This window comes from Penicillium malachiteum, assembly GCF_028827825.1.
Source record: "Penicillium malachiteum strain IBT 17515 chromosome Unknown utg000003l:1.0-4950554.0:1.0-4952489.0, whole genome shotgun sequence".
Classification (NCBI taxonomy): Eukaryota; Fungi; Ascomycota; class Eurotiomycetes; order Eurotiales; family Aspergillaceae; genus Penicillium; species Penicillium malachiteum.
Window position 1 is genome coordinate 3,458,340 of NW_026643096.1, and position 17,515 is coordinate 3,475,854.

The following is a 17,515-nucleotide window of genomic DNA, read 5'->3' on the forward strand; positions in this document are numbered from 1 at the left end:
TGACGGTGGAGGTCAACTACTATTTATTATATGTGGCTGTAACTCATGCATTGAGACGGACAGCTCCGTATGCGAAGAGCGGGATGCAATGCATGTCAGACTTTCTATTGGAATGTGGAGACGACAACATTGATTAGTCAGGGAGAACAACTCGATGGGTTTGTTTAATTGTTCAAAATGTTTGTTATCAAGCAAATATACTCAAAGATAGGTCAGTTTGATACCTTGATGAATATGGAGTAGATTAGAACGATTGGGCATCAAGATCAATAGATCAATCCAAAGGTACAAATTGACCTCGGTATAACCAAAAATGAACTCCTATTGGTTTCTATTTCAACCGGGAGAGTAGATATCCGCTATTAGTAACCAATCAAGGGTCTTATGGTGGGCTTGCCACCAGTGCAGATCAAATGTGATCTATCGAGTGTCAAGCGTGTACGAGTCGCTTGCGGATGACACACAACATTAACGCAGGTGAAATAGCCCTTGACGCAGGAAAAAACTTAGGATTGCTCTCCCAGCGAACCAAAGGATGGTCAATTTTTTTTTTTTTGGCAACGAAGGGTTGACAAAAATCGAACTAGGAGAGTGTGTATGTATGCAGAACTGCAAAATGGGACCACAACACACGGCACAAGACTCAACCTAGTGGGACAACCTTGGAACTACTGAATATTCTATACATAGAGAGGGGTAATAGCAAAAGAAATGCAACATTGAGCCAGCCACTGCTAAAAAGCAACAAAAGTCCCATATGGTTCGGGCATGACGTAGAGCGATGCGAGAAATACTCGGAGTGATATATATAATGTGCTGCGTATGTGGGTGGTTGGATGAAACGTTAAGCGTTCATGCACTCCCATGAGGAGTTTCAGTTAGAGGCTCGAGAGGCTGATACGAGTCACTTCGTTGCACGGTTCCCAGGAATGAGCCTGCTGGAATGGAGGTCAGCTGGATGTGTGACTTTAGCTCTTGCTACGACGATCCTAGTGGGTCGTAGGCGTTAGTGGCTGATCCGGGAAGCCCTCCGCGCCGGAACTCATCAGTGTCCCAGGAGAATGGCCAGTTGATATCTCACATTCCCAGCCTCTGCATGGGATTTTGGTGACACTGTGCTGCATGGTGGTAGTGTCCTGGGGCCCGAATGGTGGCCACGGAGTACTCCGTAGAAAAGATGAAAAAAAGAAAGAATAAAGAGGAAAAAGGAATAACTTATTTGAGATTAATCGTGTTCATATGGGATAGAATGTACGATTTATTTGTGTTACTACTAAATGGAATTGAGGTTGTGTACAGAAATCCTCCTCCAGGGCTACAGGGCTACAGCAGGGCTGGATGAACCACAACAACCTCACATCAACAGTGTATTAGGTACTAAGTACAAAGTACTAGGTCTACTACAAATCCCTGTACGGATGACGTTCCGCTCCCTTGCTGGAACCCGAAAACTGGTCCTTGCTGCAACATCCCAGCCGCGGAAGGAGACGTCATGTAAGGTCATGTCTGTGCTCTGTCCTTTTGTTTACCTGCATTGGCATGTATCTGCCCCGGAACTCTAGTATTTTGGGTCTATAAACATATTCCCCTTCCCTGCCCTTCCTCCATTCCTCATTCCTTTCTCTCCTCAACTCCACTCTCTCTCTATCTCTACTCTTCTCCGTCCTAGTTTCAAGATCCATTCGCCTGGATCTCTTCCATCTGGATCCACCAAGTTTACATCGGAATCATAGTCCATGGCTGAAGGAGATTGTTACTGTTCAGGCGAGTTGGACGCATTGCACCAAGACCGGAACAGATCTCAAACTACGATTTGTTTGCCATCTCCATACAAACACGTTTCAACCTATCTTCCAAAGGCCGGATCAAAGGTATTGGAGGAATCCAATTCCGACCCATTCTACCTGGAACAGTCGCTTGGAGCGACTCCAACCTTGGGATCATACGCACCAACAATTCGCGATGATAGATTCAGCGGGGACAATAGCCAGTACTACACATTGTCATTGACCGGCAAGGACCTTCCAGAGCAGCATCAGAATTTCCAGCAGTACACAGGGCCAGATAGATCAACCCTCGCTCAGTTGGAACTGGAGAACAACCTTCGTTTCCACCGTTACACTTCTTCTACTGAAGACTCACGAACCCTACACAGTAGCCACAACTCTTTCAGCTCCGTCCACACCGACGCTACTGTACCAGACCTTACACCAAGCAGCTCTTTCTCATCTACCTACTCCTATTCATCTCCTTCCTGTCCTGACGCCGTGATCAAGGCCACAGAGAAGCTGTACCACCACGCACACCGAGCCCCAGTTGAGCCTCGTGCTTTCTACCTTCCTGCATCAACACCTCCCAAATACTCTCTTCCTCCTCCGCCACCTGTGCCTGCTTTGACCCCGGCCACTACTCGTCCCACAACCCCGGCTGAATCATCGAACGGCTCCACATCAACTTTGACAATGAAGTACGAGACATCCAGTATGTCTTCGTCTTCAAGAAGAAGAAAGGCCCACCCCACACTGCCCAATCTATCAAACACAGCCGGTTCTATGAGCTCTCGCAGGAAACAATCTGGTATTGGATCCCGACCTCCCTTGGATCCTTCTATGATCTCGCCCCCAAGCTTGATCAACCCAGTGACCATGGAGCCACATGCCACACATTTTGACCAGGCTCTCTTCATTCCTGCCAATGATGGTGCCAGTCCTCTTCCAAGCCCAGTTGCTAGCTCCCCTCCTATCTCTCGCCAGTGGACTGCCACATCCGTGGAACGACCCTCTACTTCTACTGTGGATGCTCACTGTGAGCAATCTGTATGGGAATCCGACTCTGAGAACGAGTCGATCAGCAACAAGTCTCTCTCTCGCAAGCATATCGATACACTACGCAAGGTTCGCAGCCGTGCCAAGCTCCGTGCTGCAAAGTCTCAACCTCGTCTCCGTCAAGCTATGCTCGATGAACAAGCACCTGAGCGATTCCCTTCCCTGCCCGATGATGTTGTGGGAGATACTCTCACTGATTTCCGGGGTGTCAGCATGGATCGCCCAAGCATTAGCCGCCCTAGTACTGGGCGCCCAAGCACCAGTCGTGATGGTACTCGAGGTCACCCACTTCAAACTCTTCGCATTGTTGCCCCTTCAACTACCTCTCTTATGAAGCCTCGCTCCCGTCACAACAGTGGACCATCTGACAGTGCCAATGACTCCGACATGGACTGGTCTGCTGCGGCTGCTATGCAAGCACAGTCTCGCCGTCGCCAACAATCTGACAGCCCTGAGTTCATGAAGTCAGACAAGGAACAGCTCACATCCATGTGCTATGAGCAACACTCTCCTGCCGCCTTTCAAGAATCCGCCCAAGAACGGCCCTTCTTCCGTCGTCTCTTGGAATCTCTCCGGTCACTTAACTGTGCCCGGCCCATGAAATCCAACAACACGACTACTATCTGATTTCCATGACCTAGACGGCGGACCTGGCGTTTTGCTTTGGCGTTTCCTTCAGGCGTATCAACATATCTGCTATGAATTTCAATTTTTGATGCTTCCATGTGTTCCCACGATGACGAACACAACGATCTTCCACGATCTCCACGATGGTCACATTTTATTACCACCATCTCAAACATTTTCCTTGGACCTTGAACGATTTCTCTCGAATACGAATCCACAACGAATCTCCGTACAATGACAATGATTTCACGGACGACAATACCATCTTGCAACCAGCCACTGATCTTCTGATCCACTTTCACTAATTCTCCTTTTTCGCAATACTACTTTCGGAGTTTTACTCCAGTCACTCACTACGTGGTCATGTTAACGTCTGCTTCTTCCTTTTCGAATCTGTACTACCATCTTGGTTCCTTTGAGCTTTTTTTCTCCCTATGATTTTACCTACTGCCTGTACCGATTGACTGAGTTTCGATCTCTTTTATTTCCTATCTGAACTTTTCTTTATGTCTCAAGAATTCGATTATGTATGACCAGAATAATGATAACCAGGAAATGGGTTAAGATTGCGATAGAAAATGGGGCGCAACAAAAGCATATTTACTTTACGAACACAAAAATGCAAAATGATACTTCAATTACAAAATCTCCTTCTTCCTACGTAGTCGCCTGGGCGATGAATCCTTCGGAATGTCAGAGTTGACGTTGAGTACTGACGTGGCCCTCCGCCACTTACCATCAACTGGCATTCACCAATACAACGGTCAATCTCACATAATTAACTACGACCCTGTTGTCCCCAATATTGAATATTCCAGATGATACGGTTGAAGAATTGTGGCGTCTAATCCAATTTTTCAATTAATATGCACGGCCTCAATCATCGCCACCCAACCACCCCAGTACTAACGAACACCTGTTCTGTAGATCTCAAATCATAGTCCAAAGTACTTTAGCCAAGCCCAGCATACGGAGTAGCCGTGACTCACTCATGAAAAGTACTTTCAATCAAGTGATGTCTCACAAGATCTGACAGCCTGCACGACGAAAGTCCCCTACCTCCTGCATCCATCAATCCTGGTCCCTGGATCCAGACAGGGATGTCAACCCGGCTCCTGGGTCCGTTAGAGTAATTCTACAGGTCAATTCTTCGATTTGTACGTCACTGCTTTAGGCATTGCAAAAGTATGAGTTATTGATTGGACTCGATTTAGCTAGGATGGTCCTCCAGGGCTTCGATTGGGTTTATTGGGACTGGGGTTGATAGTATTGGGTTCTGAGGCTTACGGAATTCAAGTCCAAGGTTTTCAGGGTCTTTCGTTTCATGTCTGAGTTGAACAGGTGGGGTTTACGGAGTACTCTTTTGTCCTTTATTAGAACCCCTGAGTTGTTTCTGCTTCATTGAAGTTCCAAGGTTCCACTGTACATAGTGACGCGTTAGTATCACTAGTGGCGACGTGATCCGTATAAAGTACGAACTTCGCAGGAACTACGATTCCCTTGTTGCCTTTGGATATTTGAGTTATGAGATGATAGAAGCTTGCATATGGATTGACTCTCTTGCCCTTGATACTGAGTACTTTTGTACTCCTTTTCGTTGCTTTGAGTCACCGAGATGTCTCCATGCATAACATTGGAATCACTCAAGACCTGAGCATGATGTACTACCTAGTACTACTCGAAATTGAGGATCGAAATACTAGATCGGATCAAATATTAGACGTAGAGGACATTGGAGCAAAATAAATCATATTACCGACTTCAACTTGAATGCATACTACCTACTAGTACTACTACATACTAGAACTACTGGTTGGGTAGTCTAGTACGAGACTGTGAATATATAACGGCACCCGTGGACCAGGGCTGGAGGCCCCGGACTCGGACTTGAATAACTTCAAGTTGGACTTCATTAAACATGAATTGAACCACCAAGTTCCAGTTACTCGCTTGACTTAACTAGAAAGAATAGCATTGAATAGATACATAAATGGGGAATTTGATTTTGTACAGAGTCAAAGTCCATAGTGAGCTCAAGTACAAAAGTCCAACTGAACTCCAGGGCTGCAGCCCCACATGGGAGAATCATCCAGATCACATCCTCATCCCTTGCATTATAACGTCTCCACGTACTTCGTACTTTTTGAAACTGTTTATTTTGCCACGGTCCAGGCCAGATGGCCAGTTCAAAATTGGTTTTAGGCAGCTCAGATTCTTATGATCCTTCGTCTGATATCATACCCCGTACTCCGTACAGGCAACAAAAATCAGATTCCACAATGTTCAGTTCTTGAACTTCAGGATTTTTCAATTGCAACACTTGTCAACACTGTCAATACAGGTGCCTGCAGCATCTCAGTTTCCATAGAGACAGAATGTTCGACATCCCTTTGTTTCAGTCTCAGTTCTCATCGGGCACCACCTGGGCAGTTCAAAAGTCCTCAGCGAGACCGGTCCGATCAACGCAAGGCTATTGTCCCCCGTCGGCGGCACCTTGTAGTCCTCCGCGAAACTTAACCGCCACAGTGGGTTTCAGATTTCTGATCTATCGGAATCGGTTTTCAGGGTCTAGGTCTAGACTCGGGAGTCCCGACCAGCCTAGATCGAGGCTGTAGATTGCCGAAGTACAGTTTGTTCAAACTCATTCAAACAATGCTGTGTCATATGACAGTCCTTTGCCTCTGGATCCACAGATCAAGCATTGAGACCATCTGCTCTGACCCGTGTTGACAGCCTCGTCATTGAATGCAGGAATATAACACCGCATACATCTGTCGTCATCTCATCTCCCTCCAACTGTCGAGTAATAAAACCGCCTCCCTGCGCAAGTCCAACCCGTGTCTCAGATCACAAAGCCGTTTTCTCTAAAACACGATGATCGCGACGTTCCGGACGGTTACCCGCGTCCCCATTGTCCTTTCCTTGCAGCGGTAGCGGGGTTATTCAGGTATCTGGTCTCATCACATCGTGCAGAAAAGCGGGACGGCAACGGATTAGCCGTACAAAAAAGCAGCATGGCCCACGATTCCCATGGAAACCGATGAGACATTGTTCCCACAAGGTCAAGGTTAAAACCCTGGCAGTAACACACATTGGTCGCGGACAGTAGGAAAAGATCTTCAACTCCGCTCCCCCGCGGCGCCCTTGTCTCCATCCTGACTCTCCTTCATCTCCAAGGCCTCCATATTCTTCTCCCATTGTGGAACAGCAAGCTTCTCCTCCCATTTCTGAATTACGACATCTCCCTTCTTAGATAACTGGGTCTCAGGCTTCTCCCCTGCTTCTTCATCCCGATTTTGGACCTCGCCGGAGTCTGTATCAACTCGGGATCCGGAAGCAGGGGCAGCTTCGAATCCTGTAAACACAGCTTGAACATCTAATGCCTTGGCTGCTTCCTGGTACATTTGTAGAATCTTTGTGCGAAGTTCCCGGTTGGAATCGCTTTCCGAGACACGCGTTTTTTCTTCACGCGTACTACCCCGCGCGGTGGGTTTCTTCACTTTGCTAGACGCACTTCGGTCTTCAAGGCCACGGTTGATTCCTTCGAGGATACCCAGAATTGTACCTGCTCGCATACCCAGTTGCGCGCCAACCGGGAACCCGGCGTCGAATCCATCTTGTACTCGTTCGCCCTTCGATACGGAGATGCCGTCTCGGTAGCCTGCGGTAACGTGTTGGCGGCGCAGTGACGGGAGATCGGAGGGTTCGACAGAGCCTGAGTTTAAAGCTTCTCTGTGTGATTCTGTGTGCGTAGGTATTTCTCTGGTCTCGCGTGGTGGGGAGGAACCGAAGATGTCGTCAAGAGAGTTGTCGACTGCGGGGTGCGCAGTGTCGGAGGTTGTGGATGACATTGTGGTAGCGGGGGATGCAGGAAGAGATGGTTCGGAGTTGGAGTCTGTGTGGATACAGTTCATGACCTGCCCTGCGAAGTTGATATAGCTTGAATTACTATTGCTGTTGGAAGGAAATAGTTGAAGCTGGTAACTTGACTTGATAAAGAGAAAAAAAGTTGTGATCGGCGGGACAAGTGGGGCATTACTGACAATTATAAGGAGTAGAGTGGAAGTGCATACTATGAGACTTTGATAATATTAATAAATGACATTTTCATTGAAATTATGTTGATCTAATGAATCCGATGGTTAATTGAAGATCACTTTAAGAATAGTATAGTATCATACTAGTTAGTTCACACATCCTTCGGTCGGTGCAATTACCCCCCGCCCCATTAGCCCCCAATCCTATTCCAGTATGAACTCCGCACCCATTTAACAAGGATGCACTCATCGCAATGATTTCTCTTTCATGCTATTAGTATCAGTCAAATTCACAATGCCAAGATCCATACGTGGCAGACTCCTCACATACTTCATCATCCCCTCCGGCCTGGCAGTCTACTGCACTCATCTTGGGCTTTCCCACCTGGAAAAGAAATATCCAAACCAGCCTCTTACGACAGGGAGCAAGGCTCTTCAAACACCAAGCAAGCCAAATATCCAATATTGCCCATATACAGATATCTATGCCGCGCGTATACCATTGCGATCCCTCATAGCTCGACGCAGGAACCAGAATGATCCGGCACCATCCAAAACCGACCTAGAAGATGCATGGGCACGTACAGTATTCGGGTCTCGAATTATGAAAACAGAGTCATCAATCGTCGGGCTCATCACGAATGGTAAATACCAACCCGGTGATACCGGCGATACTCCTGAGAGATTCGCTCCGAACAAAATGACAGGCCAACCTCGAGAACTAGTGAACGGTTTGATGTCTGTTCAACGGGAGATCGGTGCAGATGATGATTCGAACGGACTTCTGCTATCATGGAAAATGGCCAATGAGCCACGTGTGTTCTTTGAACGCATTGCGCGATGGGGATACCCGTGGAGACTTATGTCGGGTGGTCGCCATGAGATGAGTGTCTCAGAGCCTTATCGGGTTGACAGTGAGAGTGAACTGTTTCTCGATGTACGGTTCTCTGCAGCGCATGATTATGAGGTTGTGCCCGAGGAGGGGGATTTAGAGATTCAGAAGATTTTGCCGGAGTGGACGAATCGGTTGCATTGGGGATATGCAAGACTTATACTTGATCTTGCGGTGAGAGAATTGCAAGTGGACTTGAAGTGAGTAGAATTAAAGGGAATCTGTAAAAAGATGGAACCAATTTTGTATATAAAATTGTCAGATCTTCTCTTCAAGATCATCAAACGACGATGATATTCATCAATACGTTTCTTCATCGATAATTTAGTTCATCACCCTGGCCGACGCCTCTTTGCTCCAACCTTGGAATTCGGAGTCAATTCTCAATCCTTTCTTGTCAAAAGTTTATCATATACATGATTGATAAATTTGACTGGGTTCTCCATGCCACCTTGAATCTACTTGATCAACATCATCAGTGTTAAAGTTGACCTTTGAGTTGCTTTACTCACACATGGCTCTCGATGCTTACATGACATTCATTTCATGCAGAAGTCAATGCACTGAATAAGTGCAGTAATAAATCCATCACGATGATCACCTGCTACGATATCACCAAGCAGACTGGATACTCTAATTTCACAGAGATTCACAGTACAGCCACGGTATCACCTTCTCACCACCTTCTTCCTTCTTCTCAACTTCATTGTTTTTCGTTCTCACGCCTGTTTTGGGTTGACCACAGTAGACTTGCGGCTTCCGACGCAAAGGTGAGAACAAACTTCTTCCTCACTTATACATTGCCATCCTTCACCACTAGTTCCCTTCGCCTCTCTCCTATTTACCCATTACTAAAACAGACACCTCTAGAAGAAGAGAATCACTGCAACAAGTCAGGGGCTTGCTTGATCAGGAATCGAGATGATAAAAAGGCAACAAAAGCGAAAGGAAATGGTCCTGCCTGTGTTTACAGACTCAAAGTAAGTCGCTTTTATCAACTAATTCTCGTTGTTCTAACCCTCTTCCCTCGAACATACGGATACGCAGTTGAATAAGCTGACTGAGAGATGCACCAGACTGATATTAAACAAAGATCGAAGTCAAGTCAATACGGATAGGGCACATGGTTTTCAATCAGGAAGGCTGAGAACTTAAGAAAACTGTCACAAATTGGTCTATCCTCGTGGGACTTACGCAGATCTAGCACAAAGAAAAACTTGCGCATGGGCCACAAAAATAACTTCCTTATTAAATGGATGTTCCTTTTCCACGCCCAGCGCATGATGTGTGGCCAAATGAGATATCAGATGAAGTTTCTGATAACCACGACAGCCAACACAGCGATAGCGATTCTATCTCCTCACATATTGTCACTTTGATCTCATCTTTCACAGCAGATTGCCGGGTTCGGACCCTAATGTATGGCGGAGCATGGGAGGGAATGACCCACACAACAAATACCAAACACCGTAAGTCAATTAGGGAAAGCTACCCAGAATGCTGTATATGCTATATTGCAGTTGTCACGCTGACATGACCTGTTCGTATAGCCTAGCAGCCCGGCTCAACTACAGCCAGGTCCTAATTTCTGTGAGTCAAGTACAGACCGGAAAGCGTGATATCAACGGGATCGGACCAGCCCAGCGATGAACACTTGATGCACCTATACGTGAGAAAACCTAAAGAACAGCTCCCGATCGATATGCCATCTCCGGAAAGATGAGAAAAGGGTGAGATTGACGGGCAGGAAAGTATAGGCGATAGGCCAAGGTCATGGGTGTGGTATAATGGGCGCTGTAGCTTAGCATCCAGGGAAACTCCCGTTCCTGATTCATGGCTTCCGAATATTACATACTACAGTCGACTTGAAAAAGAAGACACCGTGTATATGTGTGGACCAAGATCGGTTTTCTTCTTGTACGTGCATGAGTGCCCTTCTTGCTCGTTTCCGTGAACTTCGACTGATCACATTTCCGGCGAAAGACAGAGCTTCAAGAAAATATGGATTAAAATGTTTGCAGCGAGGCCAACATTCGAGCACGTCCCTACATCTTTAAGATCCAAAATCATTTTCGCTGACTCAAGATTGGATTTAAGATACCATACCAACGTATCATCAAAAGAAGGAAGACAATCCCTTCCAAGGTTGGACATACGGATTACGATGTGATCCTCTCGAAGAGTTAGCAACTCTCTACACGACAGCCGCTGGCCACTAAATGCATAGTTAAGTACCAGGAGCAACTTATGATTACCGTTCTCGAGGTATCAACACACAGGACAGATTATCCGAACAATCTTTCGCTGAAGGACACAGCCATCGGATTTCGACTTAGACGAGCACTTCAGGCTCGGCACCTATAGAGGAGAATTTTTTTGTCATGATGGTGTCTTGTGGCTTTTGCGTATTGGAAAGCCTTGGATGGCTGGGCAATCGTGGGTGTGTTATTGGAGTTAATGGGAAGAATCATGAGCAGGGAAGGAATAACCAGACTTGTCTAAGCAATGAGCTGTGTGCTGCAATAGGCATCGCAGCCATTAGAATAGATGCCCGAAATCTTCCGCCTCTGAACGACACTTGAGTTGTCTTGCCGCAGAATATCCATTTACAATCATGGAAATGGATTAAAACCTATTTGCAGTTACAACTTGAATGATTGCGGCGCAGAGGTACAAGGATGTGATGAGACAAGTTGGGGACTTGGGTAGCTGTTCACCCAGTTTTCCTTCCTACAGAGTCAAGACTCCTATGGGTAGTGAGACTATCCAATATACAAGCGAGAAGGGAAAATGGAGTTTTAGGCGAAAAAGTCCTAGTGAGTTTGAATGGTTCAATCTTTAAATTCTTCACTAATTTTCTACAGTGGCGAGACTCGAGAGAACGAAGGATATGCATTTTAACTGGTGACTTAGTGCCACCAGATGTGGCACATATCTACCCCTTTTCGCTAGGACGTGGAGACTCAAAGCCACATTCTCAGATTTCTGGAGAGCCCTATTGATATTCTGGTCAGACAGCCAGATTAAGGCATGGAATCAGGCAGTTATCAGGAATAAGCTGTGAAGGAAGTTTTGGTATTACGAGAAATTGCATGTTCTTAGTTAGGCGATGAGATGGGTGGTCAACCTGGATTGTTGGAGAATTCTTGTTCCACTTCCTACTCATCCGCGATTGGATTATCAGAATTCCATACAACCTTTTCCCCAATTTTCCCCAATTTCTTGCGTCAGTCGTTCTCTGCAGTTTGTGTAGCATCTTCTTAGGTCCCGATACCGGGCCCTGCAAGACATAGATATCGCATAAGTTGCTCTCTTCCACTACGGAAATAGATCAAAGTTATCTTCAGCTCACGCCGTTTACGGGTAGGAATTTCTGGCTTTGATCAAGTCAAGAGCAGGGACGAGGCTGTAAGATCCATTCCCAGTCGATAAAGTCTACAAACGCAAATGGCAATTTGTCACTTCAATACATCCAGTCATAGTATGAGAAACCTCAGAACTGTCTCACCCTGCATGTACCATATTTGCTATACAAACGGGAAGAACCCTGCTAACCACACATTTGAACAAGTTTTACTAGGGGGCACTACATAACCTCATTTAATTCCCCCACCAAAATCAGGCTGCCAGTGGCCACTCCATCGAAAGCTTCATCATGGGCGTCAACTTGATTCGATCATTCGGACGCGGCCAAAACGATAGAGAGAAGCGAGCCTGACTCCATATCTTCTCGGCTCCCTTATACTCAGGTCATTTTCATTCCTATATCAATGGTAACTGAATATTTGAATGCCCAGGTGACTATCATCTCCTGCTTGGTGAGTATTTCCGCATGCCTTGCAGAAGTATCTGGCAAGCGTCTATATAATGCAAAGGTGACCACGGCTTATTCCAGACATATAAGATGGTTGTTAGAAAGGAGGGTACTTTCCTTTTAGACAGTGCATGTATGACTTGTGCCTCCCGCCTTAATAGAGAATGGTGCTTCCACATGAAACCTGCCGTGACAGAATCGAAAAGCTACTTGTGGAGCTAGTTCTACAAGAAGTGTGATTGGAGCAAGCTGATGAAACCTGGAACATGAACTGATTCAGCTTTCGGTACATATAAGTCTGGATCCCATGCTTCTGGAATCATACAAATTCCGGGAAAAGGTGTCGGTGCCGACATTCCAAGAAGAGATACCATTGTGTCCCAGTAAGGATTCTCAGACCCTCCGTGCTTGACTCGGAGTCATGACTGATTCGAATACAGATCCCTGCAGGTATCTTCGGAGACTGGCCAACGATGTAGAATACCCTCAACTGGGTGGACAAATACAACGAACACAGACCGGTGGCTACTCGCTAAACGGCCGATGGAAAATAATAGACTTCTACGACCATTCGCCCCCGATGGCTGTAATTGGGGAAGTTATGGCACTAGCAGGACGCCGAATGTCTGGAGATATTATGTCTCGCATAGATGTGCCAGCGGATTATGATTAATCACGCACGTCGGCTCATGGCTTCAAACCTTCCAGTGTTGACCAGCATCCCTGAGCTCACCATGGTCAACCAACTCAATACCTGGGTAAACAGTCCGAGTATTACTAGAAGATACGGTTTATACAACCTCGAACATGAATCACAACCCAGAGAACGCTTTCCGAAGAGGAGATTGCTCGTGAGGCTGGCAATAATCACAATATCGTATTACCATTCAGTCAAAGAAATCTTGGACTCTGATAAGACCTATGATTCAAAAAGTGGTGCCCAAAGTCATGCTAGAGCCAAATGTGCATCTGATACAGCCATTGCTCTAGTAATAGGGGAGAAATGGCTATGCCCGCGTGCTAAATCATTTGACTGTCATGCCACCTATGGCTCAAAATCCAATGCAAACGCACATCCTAAGCTCCAGCTTCAGAAGTGCTCTTCCATGGTTCTCTTTTCTATTCAGTGTTGCTTATTTTTTCACTTCACATGTCATCCTTTTTATGAAGGGATCATTACTGCAGGTATTTCGGCATACAGGTTGGAACAGCAGCCACATTCTCGACGGAGAAATCAATCTCACCCCTGATCTCACTTTCATACGGCTCACTGAGACCAAAGAAAGACGAGACAGATTCACTAGAGAAGTTAGCTTAGCCAATACTCCCCTTCTTAAACGTCTCAGATCTTTCGGGTTCGAAGATAAAGACTTTCCAACTCAACTTCTTTGGCAGATAGCAAAATTTCCCACGAACTGATGAGACATGTGCAGTCAAATGGGCTTGTAGAAATCACGGTTGAGAGCGCAGTTGATAGTCGGACTGATGTCCCATTCCCATCATCATGGTCATTGCCATCGTCATCCTTTAGATGCCATCGTTCCACTAGCACAACGGCCATCCAGGCCCACAGCAGCCTCAACTTTATGCATTCATATTGTACGATGACGAAATAAGGAGAGATCGACTCGTGGATCCGACGAGGCATTCAGTCGTATGTTTCTTCAGCTACTTAATTACCCTACTCCCCAAAAGGAAATCCAGCTGGCTTGATCTTTTCGGGTATAAAGATTGCATCTTTGCCTCGAAATCCAACAAAAACAAACATGCTGAGGTATACGACATGCTTAGATGGCCACATCTAGCAAATGGGTGTATCAGATGGACGTTTGGCCTTAGCGTGACTCCGTGCACACTGTCCGAATCATAGGTCTTATCACAACCCAGGTCGGATACAGCTACTGAATCTCTGCCAGGCGATAAAAATACCCCTTCTCTCTCGCAACGGTAAACGTACGAATTGAGAAGCGGTGCGGAATACATCAATGAGCACAGAAGGTTCCGATCTGAAAGGAAAAGAGCATCAAGAATTCATGCTGGAGAATCTTGCCTCTATCGATTTAATCCGTCAGCGAGTAAGTATGAGATGGGGGAATGAGCACACGACAATGATCCTCTCTACAAGAATTACAGCTCGATATTTGTCTGAGAAAGTTACTAAGGTATTGGGAAAAGATATTCATTACAAGGATCTCGTTTCAGGTCTGAACCAGGAGGCCTGGAATAGATTTGGACGTCAAGGACGCAGATATCGGCGACAGAACTCTGATCAATGATCCAGCAAGACCGCATGAGAGCGGCAAACCAGCTACGCCCTACTAATCCATCACCTGAAGAATTCAAAGACACGATCTAAAGCTGAATTTGGATGGACTTGGGGTTGAAAAATTACCTGGGGATGCCGAGGTTGATGAGGATGATGGTATTGCTGCTGCCATGGCTAATGCTGATTTCAAAGAGAAGCCCAAAACTATAGTTACAAGGATGGATGTTAATGGAGTTCCGAATATCGGCTCTGTCTTCCAATCCCGGGGTCTCAAGATCTACAAATCACCAGAAGCAGCACCAAGACAACGTCCTTATGTGAGAAAGGCGGCAATTCCAAACGAAGTCCATCCTCCTAAACTGATATCAGCCCAAAGTTCTTCCAGATAACAGTACATGTTTTCCACAGAAGGATGAATACCCCGACAAGATGCCGCGAAACCGTCATCGATATCGGAGATTGGGTTATGCGTATGCTGTCCACGAAGGACCTCTTGGCCAATAAATCCTCGCGAAAAATTGGCGAACAAGCCTCAGCTCCTATAGCTGATAACCAGTCTCATGCCGATGATGAAGATGTTTTGAATAGCACTTCTTGGTCTTCATCTTAAGATCCGGACACACTAGAATGAACACCTGGAATACATGTGGGTCCGCCCCGAGGTATTCGAACTTGATATGTCAAAGTCAAGGTCAATGATGAGATCAAGGCTTTTGTGGATAAGTTCCATCTCGGGCCATCCAAGCAGTGAATCGTACGCTGGGACATCTGATGAACAACCCAATCTTCTGTGCAGGTACTGCCAATTCATCTTCCAAACCACCTGGGCAGCAGACAGTTTTCCAACTAGGATAAATACCGCTGGGGAAGTAGCTAGTGGCTCTCCAGTACAACTGTGCCAGAAACCCCTTCTGCCAGTGCGAGTGAAGATCATTTAGCATCCACATGGACCTCACTAGCCTTGAATAGTTACCCTGAACTCGATGAGATTACCTAATAACCCTACGAATGAAACATAAATTTTATCAAAATATTTTGATTCAATCTATTAGACTATAGTAACCGTTATAAAGTACATGCCCACATGATCAAATTGATGCTGATTTATGCTCACTCGCGCGAACCTGGGACCAATCGCCAAGCTCGCAACGGCAAAGCCTGAAGCTTTGCAGCAGCGGGTCTGATAAACCACACAAAGGTGACCGTGCCAATAAGCACACAAATGATATTCGTAATGTAGTAGCCGTCGCGGTCAACGATACAAGTTCCACCACCGTTGATACAGCGGTTCTTCTCCGGCTCGAGGGCACATGAGAATGCAGCTGTAATGAGGGCATCTTTCAGCTTGTCAGCGGGTGGTGGTGTGCTTGGTGGCAGGCAGGTTGCCTTCGTGAACATGTCTACTAGTTTGAGCACGAAGATGCGGGGGAATGTTCCGCCGAGATTGGAAACGCTGGATCAGAGTTAGTATATAAAGTGTATAAGGATTGAATGGAGACTTACGTTGCAAGTAGTGTCATGTAGGTTCCTCCGATAGCTGGATCAGCGATACGAGCGTGGAATGCTGAGATCGCGACGAACATGACGGTGTTCATGAATGTTGAGACAATATGCTCCAGGATGACGGTCAGCATGTACCAGAATGGAACTTCTGGTCCGCTGGGGTAGATCATCACGGTGAACTGGGCAAGGACGGCGGCAGCTAAGCGACCGATAAAAGCCCAGCCCCATAGTCGCATGGGTCCATGCTCGGTAGACCATTTACCGGCATAGTAGCCCAGCATAATCTCAAAGGGGAAATCGATCAAAACGACCAATGCCATGTTGTCTTGTCCAAAGCCCTTATCCAAAAGTTTCAAGCTAGTGACACCGTCATTTGCCTGGAACCCGATCTTGGCAATCAGATGAATAATGATGATGGTCTGGATGTTCTTGAGCTTCAAGACACTCCACATGCTCTTGTACACATCAAGGATGCTATCACGCTCCTGAGTACGGTCCTCCTTCTTGAGGAATGCCAAACACAATGTAACAGCGAGGTAGGTCCAGCCCCAGAAGGTCAAATATGTACCCAGGGACAAGAGACCTCCTTCAGCAGGGACGGCGCGGAACCATCTGTTCGCAAAGTCCTTCGAGTTAAATGCTAGGAAGACGGTATATGACAAAAAGTGACCGGCCGTCAAGCCAACAGTCTGAGCAGTAGAGGCATAGGAGATATTAGGAGGAGACATAAGTGTAATGGCCCAGCCGTCAACGGCAATATCCTGCGTGGCGCAGAAGAAAACCAGCATGAACCACCAATATGTGAAGTTCCACACACCAGCGCCACCGTTTGCGCCAGCCTTCTCCATCATATCTCCAATGTGTCTACCAAGGTAGATCATAGCCAGACCCGCAATCACCTGAACCGGGGTAATCCAGCTCTTGCGACGACCAAATCGGGTGCTCCAAACAGCATCGACAATTGGACTCCAGAATAACTTGAGAGAATACGGGTAAGAAGCCAGAGAGAAGATACCGATCTGGCCATAAGACAAATACGGTTTCAAGAGGAAAGGCACAGAGCCCGTGGCGAGACCCATCGGTACGCCTTGCAAGAAGTATAGAACGCATAGCAAGAGGAAATTGCGTCTGTCACTGGCGGGCAGGTTATGGAAACTCGTGGTAGTCATGATGGGGGTTTGAGGGATGACGGCAGGTTCCTCGTCGAGGGAGAAACTCGGACGAGCCATCAGGCGAGCTGTTCGCTCTGCGGAGGATTCGGCGGAGGGGGTATCGCGTTTGCGCATTTCAATGTTGTTCATAGCGCCGTTCGCATGGCCGTTCTGGCCAGTAGCAACTTTGAGGCTCGGTTTGGAGCGGCGTCTGGAGAGGGAGGCGTTCTTTCGTGTCATTGATTTGTATAGGGGTCAAAATTGATGGTGTACAAGTTCAAAATGTATTGGTTTTAGTCTGAAGTAGAATGTCGGAGGAATTCAGGCCGGAAGCAGGGGAGTGGTATTCGGCGATGTTTCAAAGAAAGGGCGCGTCGAGCTAGTGATTCGAGAGATTCCG

At 46.6% G+C, this 17,515-nt stretch overlaps 5 protein-coding genes across 5 annotated transcripts; 3 read left to right on the top strand and 2 right to left on the bottom strand.

Moving 5' to 3' along the window:
- Nucleotides 1-1,736: 1,736 nt before the first annotated feature.
- Nucleotides 1,737-3,452, top strand: N7483_007627 (uncharacterized protein; the record flags this gene model as incomplete). Its single annotated transcript, XM_057091064.1, has 1 exon — nt 1,737-3,452. The coding sequence occupies one exon, from the start codon at nt 1,737-1,739 to the stop codon at nt 3,450-3,452; it is 1,716 nt and encodes a 571-aa protein (XP_056945805.1).
- A 3,119-nt stretch (nt 3,453-6,571) lies between these two features.
- N7483_007628 (Yae1 family protein) lies at nt 6,572-7,303 on the bottom strand (the record flags this gene model as incomplete). Its single annotated transcript, XM_057091065.1, has 1 exon — nt 6,572-7,303. The coding sequence occupies one exon, from the start codon at nt 7,301-7,303 to the stop codon at nt 6,572-6,574; it is 732 nt and encodes a 243-aa protein (XP_056945806.1).
- Nucleotides 7,304-7,784: 481 nt separating this feature from the next.
- On the top strand, nt 7,785-8,585 carry N7483_007629 (uncharacterized protein; the record flags this gene model as incomplete). The annotated part of the gene is made up of 1 exon (XM_057091066.1): nt 7,785-8,585. The coding sequence occupies one exon, from the start codon at nt 7,785-7,787 to the stop codon at nt 8,583-8,585; it is 801 nt and encodes a 266-aa protein (XP_056945807.1).
- A 5,595-nt stretch (nt 8,586-14,180) lies between these two features.
- Nucleotides 14,181-14,965, top strand: N7483_007630 (uncharacterized protein; the record flags this gene model as incomplete). The annotated part of the gene is made up of 3 exons (XM_057091067.1): nt 14,181-14,270; nt 14,554-14,778; nt 14,870-14,965. 3 exons carry the CDS (start codon nt 14,181-14,183, stop codon nt 14,963-14,965), a joined length of 411 nt encoding a protein of 136 aa, XP_056945808.1.
- A 606-nt stretch (nt 14,966-15,571) lies between these two features.
- Nucleotides 15,572-17,355, bottom strand: N7483_007631 (SD08430p; the record flags this gene model as incomplete). Its single annotated transcript, XM_057091068.1, has 2 exons — nt 15,572-15,914; nt 15,965-17,355. The coding sequence occupies 2 exons, from the start codon at nt 17,353-17,355 to the stop codon at nt 15,572-15,574; spliced, it is 1,734 nt and encodes a 577-aa protein (XP_056945809.1).
- Nucleotides 17,356-17,515: the final 160 nt, after the last annotated feature.